General features: G+C 39.1%; 1 protein-coding gene across 1 annotated transcript in view; it reads left to right on the top strand.

The window, feature by feature from the left end:
* TSPAN13 (tetraspanin 13) overlaps window positions 1-14,640 on the top strand; it is a 33,762-nt gene extending 19,122 nt beyond the window's left edge. The window contains exons 2-6 of the mRNA XM_039219681.1: window positions 5,802-5,969; window positions 6,640-6,720; window positions 7,603-7,716; window positions 9,177-9,290; window positions 13,567-14,640. Coding sequence (XP_039075612.1) covers window positions 5,802-5,969; window positions 6,640-6,720; window positions 7,603-7,716; window positions 9,177-9,290; window positions 13,567-13,641 — 552 coding nt within the window. The 3' untranslated portion in view covers window positions 13,642-14,640. The remainder of the gene's footprint in view (window positions 1-5,801; window positions 5,970-6,639; window positions 6,721-7,602; window positions 7,717-9,176; window positions 9,291-13,566) is intronic.
* The last annotated feature ends 342 nt before the right edge of the window (window positions 14,641-14,982 follow it).

Genomic DNA, 14,982 nt, shown 5'->3' on the forward strand with positions numbered 1-14,982 from the left:
TTTTTTTTTTAAATATAGTTTATTGTCAAGTTGGTTTCCAAATAACACCCAGTGCTCATCCCCACAAGTGCCCTCCTCCATGCCCATCAGCCCCCTCCCCCCCCAACACCCATCAGTCCTCAGTTTGTTCTCAGTATTTAAGAGTCTCTTGTGGTTTGCCTCCCTCCCTCTCCTTAACTATTTTTTCCCCTTCCCTTCCTCTATGGTCCTCTGTTAAGTTTCTCCTAATCCACATGTGAGTGAAAACATATGGTATCTGTCTTTCTCTTACTGAATTATTTCACTTAGCATAATACCCTCCAGTTCCATCCATGATGCTGCACGTGGCCAGATTTCATTCTTTCTCATTGCCATGTATTATTCCATTGTATAGATAAACCACATCTTCTTGATCCATTCATCAGTTGATGGACACTTAGGTTCTTCCCATGTTTTGGCTGTTGTTGAGAGTGCTGCTAGGAACATTGGGGTCCATGTGCCCCTGTTCATCAGCACTCCTGTATCCCTTGGGTAAGTTCCTAGCAGTGCTATTGCTGGGTCATGGGGGAGTTCTAGTGTTAATTGTTTGAGGAACCTCCACATTGTTTTCCAGAGGGGCTGCACCACTTTACATTCCCACCAACAGTGTAAGAGGGTGCTCGTTTCTCCACATCCTCGCCAGCATCTAGAGTCTCCTGATTTGTTCATTTTAGCCACTCTGACCGGCGTGAGGTAGTATCTCAGTGTGGTTTTGATTTATATTTCCCTGATGATGAGTGACATTGAGCATCGTTTCATGTGTCTGTTGGCCAGCTGAGCACATTGGAGAAGTGTCTGTTCATGGACATGTGTCTGTTCTTCTGCCCATTTCTTCACTGGATTATTTGTTTTTCGGGTGTGGAGTTTGACGAGTTCCTCATAGATTTTGGATACTAGCCCTTTATCTGATATGTCATTTGCAACGATCTTTTCCCATTCCATCGGTTGCCTATTCGTTTTGTTGATTGTTTCCTTTGCCGTGCAGAAGCTTTTTATTTTGATGAGGTCCTGTAAATAGTCTGCGAGTGGGCTGCTCACCTGGGTCTCCATCAGAGACACAGAAGGAATCAAGGAAAGACCATGGTCCAAGGCCTAAGGCACAGCTAAGAACCTCATGCCTCTCTTCAATGTTCTTAAAGGAGGAGTGCTTGGTATTGTTATAAGGATAGACGGACAACTATGTTAGAGACACACCAGAGTAAACTTTAGGAGGAATACTCTTGACAGAGAGTTATATAGAAAGGAGTAGCCTGTTTCTTCCTTTCCTTCAGGGGGGGGGGGGAAATCAAAGCAGATATACCTGCTAGAATGATCTAGATGATGTTTTCAATAATAGCATAATGACTAGTCCAAGACCTGGAATTTCTTATAGATGTGATAAAGTATCATTCTCTTTTAGTTGTGGACGTTATTTTCCAGAAGGGAAAAGATTCTAATTATTAACGAACCTATAAGTTGGTAGCTGAGAGAACAGAAGACCATTTTCTCATTTTGCTGCGACGTTGCTGCTGTACATAAAGGATTTGGGTCTGCTAGGAGGGTGCTGACAAGGATACCTGAATACTTCACTCCAGCTGAATTGTAGGGTTCCATTAGTGGTAAAATACTAGGCAGCTTTCTGGAATTGTTAGGTTAGCTGTTCTGACTTGTCCAGTGCCAGGTGTGTGAATTGTTCTGTATTCATTTCCTAGGGCTTCTTTGATGAATTACTTCAAATATGGTGGCTTAAAAATGTTAGACCTTTATTCCCACAGTTCAGGAGACCGGACATCCAAAGTCAAAGTGTCATCTGGGTTGCACTCTCCCTGAGAGCCCTGGGGAAGCATCTCTTCCTTGCCTCTTCCCGCTTCAGGTGGCTCATGGCATTCCTTGGCTTGGAACCACACTGCTCTCTGCCTCTTTCATTACGTGGCCAACTCCTCTCTGTGTGTCTCCCTCTGCCTATCTCTTACAAAGATATTTATGATGACATTTAGGGTCTACCTGATCATTCTGGATAAGCTCCTCCTTTTAAGATTTTTAATTTAGTCACATTTTTTGCCGTCTAAAATAACATTCATTCTTTGGTTCTACAAAGTAATATTCACAGTAAGGTCATTTTTTTTCAGCTTACTAACTGCTCCTTTCCTATTTCTTTGCACTGTTTGGTCTCTTCTATTTATCTGGATTTTTTGGATTATTGTTATGCCCTCTGACCTATCCTGTAAAAATCTCTGATAAAGCAATTACTTGTCCAATTGTAATTTTTTATTGTCTCCTACACTGACTTCTAGAGCAAGGGCCAGCAAACCACGGCCCATGGGCCACATCCATTCCTGTTATTGTATAGACAACTAAGAATGGTTTTATATTCTCAAATGAATAAAAAAATCAAAAGAAGAGTAATATTTTGGCACATACAAAAATTACATGAATTTAAATTTCAGTACCTGTAAACGAAGTGTTATTGGAACACAGCCCTGCTCATTCGTATGCTCCTGATTTTGTGTTACAGTAGCAGAGGTGAGTAGTTGTGGCAGAGAGTGTGTGATCCACACAAGGCCAGTTGGTCACTATCTGGCCCTTTATAGAGAAGATTCACCCACCTTTGTTCTAGTAGGGCTTGTCTCTGGCTTTTAATTTTTATTAATTTTTGTTAATGTTTTATTTATTTCTCAGAGAGAAAGAGAGACAGTGTGAGAAGGGGAGAGTCAGAGAGAGAGGGAGATACAGAATCTGAAACAGGCTCCAGGCCTGAGCTGGCTGTCAGCACAGAGCCCGACCCGGGGCTCCAACCCATGAACCACAAGATCATGACCTGAGCTGAAGTCGGACGCTTAAGTGACTGAGCCACCCAGGAACCCCGGTCCCTGGCTTTTAGTGTATAGTGAGCAGTAGTCATTTGTTGCTGAATATTTGACTTGTAAGAATTTCATCAATATAGTAAGGATTTGGTATGATTCCCTAAAGGATTATTTTAAAACTATGGGGTTAGGAGAAGTGTAACTATTCTATTATTCATGCTCCCAATCTTTTTGGCTCTAAGACTCAAATAAACAGAGAGTGATAATCCTGCTTTCAAATTTAATTGAATTAGGAAATAGGCGTCAAGCCTAGGAATTGAAGTTGACAAGTGTGATGGTTATTTTATGTGTCACGTTGTCCAGACTGAGGCCCCCAGATGTATGATTGAATGCTAGTGTAGCTCTTGATTTGAAGGCACTTTTTAGATTTAACATTTACACTCAATTGACTCTAAGTAAAGCCGATTACTCCCATTGTGGTATGCCTCATCCAATCAGTTAAAAGCTTTAAGAATAAAAACTTAGGTTTGTTTGTTTCTTCCTCCCTCCTTCCCTCCCTCCTTCTCTTCCTCCCTCTCTCTCTCTCTTTCTTTCTTTCTTTCACGTGTATTTATTTGAGAGAGAGAGATAGCATGAATGGGGTAGGGGGAGAGAGAGAATCCCAAGCAAGCTTTGTACTACCAACACGAGTCTGACTCAGGGCTCGAACTTAGAAACTCCGTGAGATCATAACCTGAGCCGAAACCAAGAGTTGGACACTTAACCTACTGGGCTACCCAAGTGCCCCAAGACTGCGGTTTCTTACGGAAGACAGATTTCTGCCTCAGGACTGTATCATAGGAAGCCTGCTTGGATTATCACCCTGCTATCCTTGTCCTACATATTTTGGGCATGCTGTCCCCACAACTACATGAGCCAATTCCTGAAAATAAATCCTATTTCTAAATATATATCCTTTCGGCTGTCTTGCTCGGGAGAACCTGACTGACACAGCAGGCTACTGTGATGGGCTGCGGATGCGAAGCGTTTGAAGTGTTTGGTCCCATGATGCGGTGAGGATGCGGAGTGTAGCCGAGGCAGGGGCCTGGCCCCGCATCAACTCACCCTCTTACACACCTCGTGGGAGGAAGGATGTTATATTTGCATACCACAGAGTCAAAAATAAGCTCCCTGGTGATGGAGCGGAAGGCTTTTTCCCAGTCCAAGATAGCCTGAGGTCGTGAGAAGATGGTAAGTGAGGTGGTAAAAACAAGACAGAAGCAGACGGACTTGCTCACAGGGGCACCTGAGAAAACGAGAGGGGGACCAAGCAACTTGTGCGTGGCAGAGTTTCTGAGAACGTCTTCCCTCTTCTTCAGCCTCTGAAAACAAAAGCTTTCTGTGTATACTGACTGCAGTAGAGAGCGCCAAGTCCATGTATCTCCCTAGCTTGGTTCTATCGCACTGCACACGGTTCCTTTCCTTCTCTAGTTCTGCTTTGTAAGAAGAGGATAAAAATACCAATAGGGGTCCTATTTGTCAATATTTGGCGATTTTGCTTGTATCTCTACACATGTAAGAAATTTTAGATACCGAGGTCTTTAAAAAAATTTTTTAATGTTTTTATTTATTCCTAAGAGAGTGAGAGAGACAGCGTGAGCAGGGGAGGGTCAGAGAGAGAGGGAGACACAGAATCTGAAACAGGCTCCAGGCTCTGAGCTGGCTGTCAGCACAGAGCCCGATGTGGGGCTCGAACCCATGAACCATGAGATCATGACCTGAGCCGAAGTCAGACGCTTAACCGACGGAGCCATCCAGGCACCCCCAGATACTGAGATATTTAAAGTTTGTGTTAATAAATTGTAATTACACATATGAAAAGTTAAATATTTAAAGAAAACTCCCTTTGAGTGACTGTTGATGTATATTTCAAAACAAATTTTATTGAATCTCCAAATGGTGCTGGAAAGTATATTTTATGATTTTATGTATTTTGATTTCCTCTCAACCTTGCTCCAAGAAATGGTTGACTCTCAATTGAAGATACTACTGTGTCTCCTTCCTGTCCCACAACAGCGACGCCATCCCTCCCACATACCTGTTTCAGCTTTATTGACTATCAGTTCATCATAATCTTTATAATGTATGCTCTTTATTTGCTCTTCTAAAGAAGCAATTGTAACTTTGAGTTTTACAGGTACAGACTGATTTGGGGCATGTGTTCTACCTCTTCACTTGGTTTTGTTTTATGAGTAAATAAATGATTAGAATGCAAAATAGTTTCTTCTTGCTCAGAATGCCATTTTATTCAAAATAGTACAAGTCTCCTACACTGTTTTTACCCTCAGAGTTTTAACAACCTTTCACTGCCTGAATTCTAATAGCATATATAATGTAATCGAAAGCAGTTATTTTCAACAGTTCCTTGAGAAATTTTCGACTGTTCATAAGGCCTGGGTTCTGAGGTAGGTTTTGGGGATATAGACAGGTAATAAGATGCCCTACTCTCAAGGCGTTGCCAGTCTCCCAGGAGAGACAGCCTTGGTGACAGTATGTGAGCGTGTTCAAAGAAACCGTGGAGCCATATTTGAAGAACCGAGTTTATTGGGGATGGGTAAGGCATCACAGAGAAGGTTACAGTGCAGCTGGGCTTTGAAGGAAATGTACGTGATTTCCATCCGAAGAAATCCACATGTTCGACTGAGATGTATTGGCATCTAGAAGTTCTTCATATGCCATTATTTCAAAAGGTGAGGGAGAAATCACGTAGAGCTTAGTAAAACAGATGACCTGTGAGTTTCCGTAATAATTTCATAGATTATTCTTAGCGTTTTTTAAAGCATGACAGATGATTGATTTCTTGAAACAACACTATCGACTAAGATCTTGTGTGTATTCTAAAATTGAGTATGAGCAGTCATTTGTGAGGTACTGAAAAATGTGTTGTTATTATATAAATTGATGTTTTTCTCCCCTCCTTTTCTCCCCCCTTTCCCCTACCCCTTTTGGTTGTTTTTGCAGTTGGTTAGTCTGTTGCTCATTGGAATCGCCGCATGGGGAATTGGTTTCGGGCTGATTTCCAGCCTCCGGGTGGTCGGCGTGGTCATCGCAGTGGGCATTTTCCTCTTTCTGATTGCGTTGGTAGGGTTGATTGGAGCCGTAAAACACCATCAGGTGTTGCTTTTTTTTGTATCCTTTTTGAAAAGCAGAATTTTTACCCCAACTGAATTTGTTCTTACTTTTATTGATTATTCCTTTGATAACTTACAGCTGATTTGGAATTATCATTAGGAAATTAATTGCCAGCCAGCAACTCCTAGCACGCCCTGTGTGTCTTTGTTCAATCAACATTAGGAATGTTTCTTAACAGTGAAATTACTGTAAGTTCATATATTCCCACTGTCTCTTTTTCACATTGTGAAGAGTGTCTTCTGCAACTTCAGTATAGTCCTTTTTATGTATTGCAAATTCAGAGTTACATTGAACTGACTCAGTGACCTGTTGACTCGAGAAGGTTAATATTTGGTTGAGAATTTCAGTGATTGTTTTTTAGATTTAATATCGAGAAATCTTAATATGTTTATCTATACTTATTTCTTGTTTTATACATGTAAAAATATTTATTATAATCTAAATGGATTTCTAGTTGATCAGCTTTTAAATATAAGTATTATTTATTATGAACTTATACCTGCAGTGTATTAATGAAAATAATAATTGTGTGTCTTCTTTTTGACCTTTCTGTAGGTGCCCTTTGTTCTGTTTTCTGATTGAATTCCTTCTAGTACATTCTGATGTCAGTACCTCTATTCTATATTATTTCAAGAGTATCGAGAAATGCCTTAACTTTAATTCTCAGTACATGATTATTCTCTTACTCGTGTTTGTTGTTCAGTTTTCTGTGTCATGTGCTTGCTTAGCCCTGAACCAGGAGCAACAGGTAAGCAAAGGCTTTTTTCTCCAACTTTGTTACACCACATAGTATGTGTAAGAAAAAAGGGGAGAATAGATTGGAATATAAAATAACTTCTTTTTGCTCAGAATGGCATTTCACTCTATACACCTAAAATCTTTGGTTCCCAGTTGCATTAGTGGAGCTGATTGGCACCCTGAGACACCATCAGGTGTTGCTGTTTTCTGCATCCTGGAAGTAGAATTTTGCCTTCCCAGGGTAAAAAGTGCTACTACTAAATGATGTTCACCCAGGCTTTTCCCACCATTATGTGATGAAACATTTGTGATTCCATTCTAACAACTACACTTTCCAAACTCTAATTTGTACAAGAACAAGGGTCTCTGACTGAGGCAATGGAAAATTTGTCTTGTTGCAGTCTGAGAATGTTTTGAACTAACTGCTTTCTTAAAAAAAAATCCATGTAAAAATTGAGACTTTTCATGCTCGAGATAGACACAGTGCTTTAATTTTGTTGCAGATTCAGTTCTTGCCCTTTGAAAACCTCTAATGGTCTTAAAAGAGTATTTATTTTAGGTACAATCCATATTAAAAGTTGCACTCTCTAGCTTTACATGTTTTGTGCATGGATAATACATTTTAATGTATATCTTTTTTTTTTAACTTTTTTTATGTTTTATTTATTTCTAGGAGAGAGAGAGAGAGAGAGAGAGAGAGCAGGGGAGGGTCAGAGAGAGAGGGAGTCACAGACTGAAACAGGCTCCAGGCTCTGAGCAAGCAGTCAGCACAGAGCCCGACGCGGGGCTCGAACCCAAGAACCGCGAGATCATGACCTAAGCGAAAGTCGGACGCTTAACCGACTAAGCCACTCAGGTGCCCCTTTAATGTATATCTTAATGCATTTTCTAGGGTCAGCTTCTTGAAGTTGGTTGGAACAATACAGCAAGTGCTCGAAATGACATCCAGAGAAATTTAAACTGCTGTGGGTTTCGAACTTTTAACCCAAATGACACCTGTCTGGCTGTAAGTAAAAAGTATTAAGCATTTTTTGGAGATGTATTGCGTACAGATGAATAATGATTACCATGAAAGAAGTGGACTTTCCGATGGTGAATTATATTAAGTGCTCTCCATATACCTATTTTATTTCCATGGACATTATTGTATCATTTGTTCTCAAGCCTCTCCTCCTGAGAGTACTAACTATCCCAGGGCCCTGCCAGAGACAGATGCTTTTGGTTCTTTGCCCCTAATTCCTTCCCATTCAACTCATCCTAGAAGAAGTTGTGAAAAGAAAGTAAGAGCAGACCAGCCTTTGACGTACAGAGGAGCTGTATAAATCTCTTGGTTTTGAAGCATATCAGGGTAGTGGGAGGAAAGTGGTCTCTCCTCAATTGAGCTTTTTAGCCATTTAAACATGTCCAGGGGGAAGGATGTGTGGAACCACTCTCTTTCCTCCCTCCCTCCTTCCCCATTACAACTTCGTGCTCTTTCTGTGTGGGAGCTGAGCTAGGAGTGGACAAATTAGAGCTGTACTGTTGTCCCAGACCAGACCCCTACATGAGGCTGAACTTGGAGCTTAGCTCTTCTAGGAAGTTTACATGTGTCAAAATTTGGGGGAAACTCCTATAACCATCTCTCTGAGCCCTGAGCTGGCTTCCTCTCAATGAGGCTTCTTTTATGGGAATATTAATTTTCTGTTGCTTCGGAACGCACGCACAACACCCACGTGTTGTCTCACTTTCCGTGGATCAGGAGTGTGAGTGTGGCTTAGTTGGGTCTTCCACTAAGTGTTGGCGAAGGGTAAAGTCAAGGTGTTGGCAAGGCTGCAATCTCACCAGAGGCCCAATGGATTGTTGGCAGAATTCAGCATCTGGTGGTTGTGGGACTTAAGTCTCATTTTCTTGCTCTTATAATATGGCAGCATCAAAGTCAGCTTGATAATTTCCATTCTGTTAAGATGATGTCCTTTTTTAAAATAATTTTGCTTAATGTTTGTTCATTTTTGAGAGACAGAAAAAGACAGAGCATGAGTGGGGGTGGGGCAGAGAGAGAGAGAGAGAGAGAGAGAGAGAGAATCTGAAGCAGGCTCCAGGCTCTGAGCTGTCAGCACAGAGCCCAACGTGTGGCTCAAACCTGTGAACCATGAGATCATGACCTGAGCTGAAGTCAGTTGCTTAACCAACTGAACCACCCAGGAACCCCTGTTAAGATGATGTCTTATTTAACACACTGTAAACATAGGAATGACTGTCTATCATATTCACAAGTCCCATCCACAGTCAAGGGGGGGTAATTACTCAAGGTGTGTACACTGGGAGTGGGGATCGTTTGAGCCATCTAAGAATTTAGGACAGTACTAAATACTGAAGACCCAGATTGGATATAATACTACAGCCACTCATTTTTATGTGCGTTCAGTTTTTATCTGCTTTTTATGACTACTTTGAAATAAAAATACTTTTTTTTATAAATCGATACAGAGCTGTGTCAAAAGCAGCCACCCATGTTCACCGTGTGCTCCAATAATAGGAAAATATGCTGGAGAGGTTTTGAGATTTGTTGGTGGCATTGGCCTTTTCTTCAGTTTCACAGAGGTATGTGCAAATAACTCAGTCTTTCCACTTTTGACATAGGGATCTGTTTTATATGGCAAGAGGGCATTGAATTTTACCTTAGCATGGCCCTTAACTTTTGGAATGTATTGATGAATATTCTCACTGAGGTTTCGTATTACAATTGGAGGAAATCTGGCTTGAATTCAGAAGACCTCACAGACCTAGCATTAACTTTATACAGGGTGAGAGGCTGCATCATTGAATCGTTTAAAATTTAATGAACAAATAAAATGAGTTTAGACTGGGTTATTTCCAGAGTCTCTTCTATTTATAGACTTGTATGATAAATTATAATTTTAAATTTTGGAATAGGTAGGACATTTGTACTGTTTAACGTATATAGTATATAACACACACACACACACACACGTTTAATATATATAGTATCTAACACACACATATATACATACAGAGATAGGCTTTGAAAAACTGCCTTCCAAGCCCAGCCTCCATTGTTCCTAGCCTTCCAAAACCTATAGGTAAACACTATTATTAATTTCTTAGTTATATAATTTATATTAATATATTTTTCATATGAATACAGCTAGAGATAATATATGTGTCTATAACTAAAACCACACATATTTTTTTTTTATAATTTTAGAGGAATGCTAATTCCTTTTGCGTTGTCTTTATTAAATTCTCAATCTCTGGACATTTCTTGATAAAGCCAAGTTGACAATATGCATCCAAATTTTTTAATACATTATTAAAATGTAATAATTATTTTGAGAGAGGGAGAGAGAGAGAGAGAGAGAGAGAGAATCCCCAACAGGCTCTGCACCATCAATGCAGAGCCTGATGTGTAGTTCAAACTCATGAACCATGAGATATGACCTGAGCCAAAATCAAGAGTCAAGCACTTACCTGACTGAACCACCCAGGCACCCCTATAGCACATCATATATCTACTGTATATTATATATATATTTATATATATTATATATTTATATGTTATGTGTGTGTATCTATGTTATATATTTTATTGTATTCAGCTTCCTTTTCTGGTGAGAAGAAAAAATTCACACATGGCTGTTATTTACAAAGTGGAGATAAAGAAAAACGTTAATATTCATTTTATAATTATAAAAGAAGTCTCCCCTGACATCTCTTCTTATTCTGAGCATTTTTTTATTTAACTTTTTCTTAAGAAAGAGCTGTCTTGTGGGTTGGTGGTGACATCGATTCAAGAAAATTGATGTGATGTTCAAAAACAATCCTGTACATTATTTTTTCTTTTCCTTTAAACAGTATGATTTTTCCTCATGAAGCAACTTAAAAATACAGGTAGAAAAAAATTGGGATGAGCAATCTCCATCTCTGTTAGCCAGATTCAACAATTATCAGGATTTTGCCACTTGGTTTTCTTTTTATTTTGGAATTTATTTTGAGAATTTCATTCTTTATTTATTTTTTTATTTTTTAAAATGTTTACTTAAAAACAAACCATAAGATCATGACCTGAGCTGAAATCAAGAGTTGGATGCTTAACTGAGCCACACAGGTGCCCCGAATTTAATTCTTTTGAGCAGCTCTATTTTCTTCTCATCAGGTTACACTACTTTGTTATGCCTGTTTTCTTAAGCAGACTTTATTATTATTATTTCTTAAACATTTATTTATTATTGAGAAACAGAGACAGAGCATGAGCATGGGAGGGATAGAGAGAGTGGGAGACACAGAATCTGAAGCAGGCTCCAGGCTCTGAGCTGTCCCCACAGAGCCTGATGTGGGGCTTGAACCCATGAGCTATGAGATCATGACCTGAGCTGAAGTTGGACATTCAACCGACTGAGCCACCCAGGCGCCCCTATTTACTTTTTTAGCTAAGTTTTTGGTTGATAGCAAAACTGAGAGAAAGGTACAGAGATTTCCCATATATCCCTGCCCTTAGGCAGGCATATATAGTCTCCCCCATTGTCACCATTACTCACCACAGTGGGACATTTGTTACAATTGATGAACCCGCATTGACACATCATAATCACTCAACATTCATAGTTTACATTAAGGTTTACTTTTGTACATTTTGTGGTTTGGACAAATATATAATGACATGTATTATAATGACATCATTATTAAATCATATAGAGTATTTTTGCTTCCCTGTAAGTCTTTTCTGTTCTGCCCATTCATCCCTCCCGCTACTGTTTTGTTTTTTTTTAATATCAATTCTGTTAAGAATACAAACTCTTGAGTCTTAGCTATCTAAGAGCTAAGACTTTGTGTTCTTTCATGGCCTTCTGCTCTATATTTTATATACCATGTCCTTTGAAATCTGGTTAGAGATTTTAATAATAGTTTATCCAACCTGATATTTTCTGGATAGTGAATATTTTATAGGTACTGTCACTTTTCACTTTTTTGTTTTATTCAGTATTTCATCGAATCATAGGGATGAGGCTAACTAACCAATGATTTTCTCATAGGTGAAACAGAATGATTTGACTTGAATTATATATCATACCAGAAAATAAACCTAAACCATCAAAAAGCTTTGACTTAGAATTTCAAAAAAAGGTTAGAGTCAGCACATGCTTTTTGTAGAAACTTTAGAAAGTACAGAAAATTATGGAGATGAAAAATTACTTGTATTTACTAACTAAAATTACAAACTAAGTAAATTCTTTTTCTCCCCGCCATATATATTTCAACCCAAACTTTCCACTTCCTCAAATTAGACTTATTTTTCCTTGATTCATCTCACAAAACATAGTTCCATCAACTCTTACATGTTGTGACTATAATCAGTGCTAGTCATGAATTTTATAACAACACTGGGGTCATTATTGTGATAATGGAGAAAATTGTGGCGTGATCATCATTCTCTAGAAGTAGTTTAGAGGGCTAATGAGTAGATATGAAGTCAAATAAACAGAATTTAGATGAAAAGTTTGTACAGATCTAAAGTGGAAAATCTAATTTGAAATTCATTTTATTCCATTAAAATTTTATATCTTTTTCAGTCTAAGAATTTTTTATTATTTTAAGTAAATCAACTTTGAGAGGGCAGAAACAGAATGAACACATTTCTTTTTTTTTTTTTTTTTAACATTTATTTATTATTGAGAGAGAGAGACAGAGTGTGAGCAGGGGAGGGGCAGAAAGAAGGGGAGACACAGAATCCGAAGCGGGCTCCGGGCTTTGAGCTGTCAGCCCAGAGCCACACACGGGGCTTGAACTCACAAAGCACGAGACCATGACCTGAGCCAAAGTCGACACTTAAGTGACCGAGCCACCCAGGTGCCCCCACATTTCTTAATTAAAAAAATAAATTATCTTGATTAACATTTTGGTGAACTTGGTGTGAGAAATGGCACAATAACAACTTAGTACTTCCCTAAAACTATAGATCCCTGTGCCCTTGGGAAGTAGGAATTGTAACATTTTTTTTTAATGATCTTTGTTAGCAAAATGTGTTATTGTGGGGTTTTTGTTACTGTTGAATTTTCCCTCAACCCAGCTTATTTCTGAATTATGGAAATATGTTACATTTTAGCTATCCAGACAATTCAGTGTTTGTAATAGGTTCCTATTGCTGCTCTAACAAATAATCACAACTAGAATTGATTCATGTAAAATGGATTTATGATTTTATGTTGCTAGAGGTCAGAAGTGTCAAATGCAGGCTCTTTCTGGAGGCTCTGTGGGAGAGCCTGTTTCCTTGCCTTTGGCAGCCTCTCGAGCTTCCTGTACTGTGTAGCTCGAGGCCTTGGCCTCCATCCTTACAGGTGGCACGTGGCCTTGGCCTCCACCTCCAAAGGCAGCAGTACAGCATCCGTCCTCTGACTCTGTCTCCCTCTGCATCTGTCATCGCATCACCCTTTCTCTGTGACTCTGATTTAGTTTGTCCGGCTTCCCTTTTTTGAGGACCCTTGTAAGAGGACCCTTGTGATTACATCCGTCAGCCCACCCATGTAATCTCCCTGTCTCAAGATCTTTAACTCAATCACGTCTGCATAGTCCCTGTTACCATGTAAGGTAACTTATTCTAGCAGGTTCTGGGGATTATGATGCAAACATCTCTGGAAGGCCATTATTTAGCTTACCACAGTAGTCATAGTAATTGTTCTTAGGGCCCCTGATTTGGGCTAGTCAGTACACTTTAAAAGGAAAAAGAAATCTCTTCCTCTTTGAACAAATAATGCAAGGCACTTCTGAGGGTCCAGAATTATGTATTGATACACTGAAGAAATATATACATATAACTGTTACTTTCTCTTTCTTTTTTTTTTGTTTTTTTATTCCATTCTAGATCCTGGGTGTTTGGCTGACCTACAGATACAGGAACCAGAAAGATCCTCGGGCTAATCCTAGTGCATTCCTTTGATGCAAAAACAAGGAACGTCTTTCATATTCTGATCTTCTTCACTTTCTCTAACTTAAAGTTCAGCTAATTTGCCTGTTTAAAGAAGCAGTATCTGAAAAGTTACATTATTGACAGTGGAATTATATATTTTTACTCTTAGGTTTCTCTAAATGTTTTCCTGTTTCCATTGCTGAAAACAATTAGATACTTGTGGCCTCCTCTGAACCTCAGTGGTACCTGTCATCTACCACATCCACGGTGTCTGGCAGTGTCCGCTATGGCCTTTCTTAGCATTTTTACCTACAGAGAACCTTTGTATGGCGCTGCTGTGTGGATCGTATTGTAAATCTAAATATGCATCTCATGGAAATAATTAACTGTACATAGCACAGTGCTGTGTAGATAGTTCCTTCTGGAAAGAAGAGTTGAAGTTTATTAAGGCCAGAAAGTATGAGATTCTATCACGTTGAATTCAGTAAGGGAAATCCAAATTCCCCAACTTGTTTTTGTCTTTTTAGGAACACTGTATTGTGAAAATTGTTAACATAAAAGTGATAATTTAGTTGCAGTAGTCTGTTATGATTACGCTAATGTAGCCTAGAAATAGCTGTGTCTTTAGGAAAGTGTGGTTTCATTTTTGATTTTTATAGGTAAGTACAAAGGAGAAACAGTCTCATTCATGAATGTTCTGATGTGTAACGTTTGCCCTCAGGTTTCGAGATGGAATGAGTTTGAGAAATTTGGAAAGCAGAGCTATGTCCTCTTCATATTCTTTGCTAATAATTTGAAGTCCAAAAGACTGCATTTTTAAACAAGTTCCTATTAATGCATTGGCCCATGGAGCAAAAAGATATTTGATTATTTTACAAATTGTTAAATACCTTTTTCATGAATTTTCTCAGTATCATGACAGCAATTCGTCAAATCCAGGCATATTTGAATGTGAGCTCCCATATTGAATTTGAAAAGGTATTGTGGTTCTGTAGATTATGTTAAAAATATTAAAGAATGGAAACCTTTCTTTGTGAATGAATGTTTTTTTTTTTTTTTTTTTTTTTTATTTATTTCTAGGAGAGGGAGAGAGAGAGACAGCGTGAGCAGGGGAGGGTCAGAGAGAGAGGGAGTGACAGACTCTGAAACAGGCTCCAGGCTCTGAGCTGGCAGTCAGCACAGAGCCCGACGCGGGCTCGAACCCATGAACCGTGAGATCATGACCCAAGCGAAAGTCGGACGCTTAACCGACTAAGCCACCCAGGCGCCCCTGTGAATGAATGTTTTAATTGAAAGAAAGTAATGGAAGAATTGCTAAATGAATTAAGTGAAATGGAATTCTTTTCTTTATTGCTTTGTTCGCTCTGACTA

The sequence above is a fragment of the Hyaena hyaena genome, unplaced genomic scaffold (assembly GCF_003009895.1).
Source record: "Hyaena hyaena isolate Hyena2069 unplaced genomic scaffold, ASM300989v1 scaffold_827, whole genome shotgun sequence".
In the NCBI taxonomy this organism is placed as follows: Eukaryota; Metazoa; Chordata; class Mammalia; order Carnivora; family Hyaenidae; genus Hyaena; species Hyaena hyaena.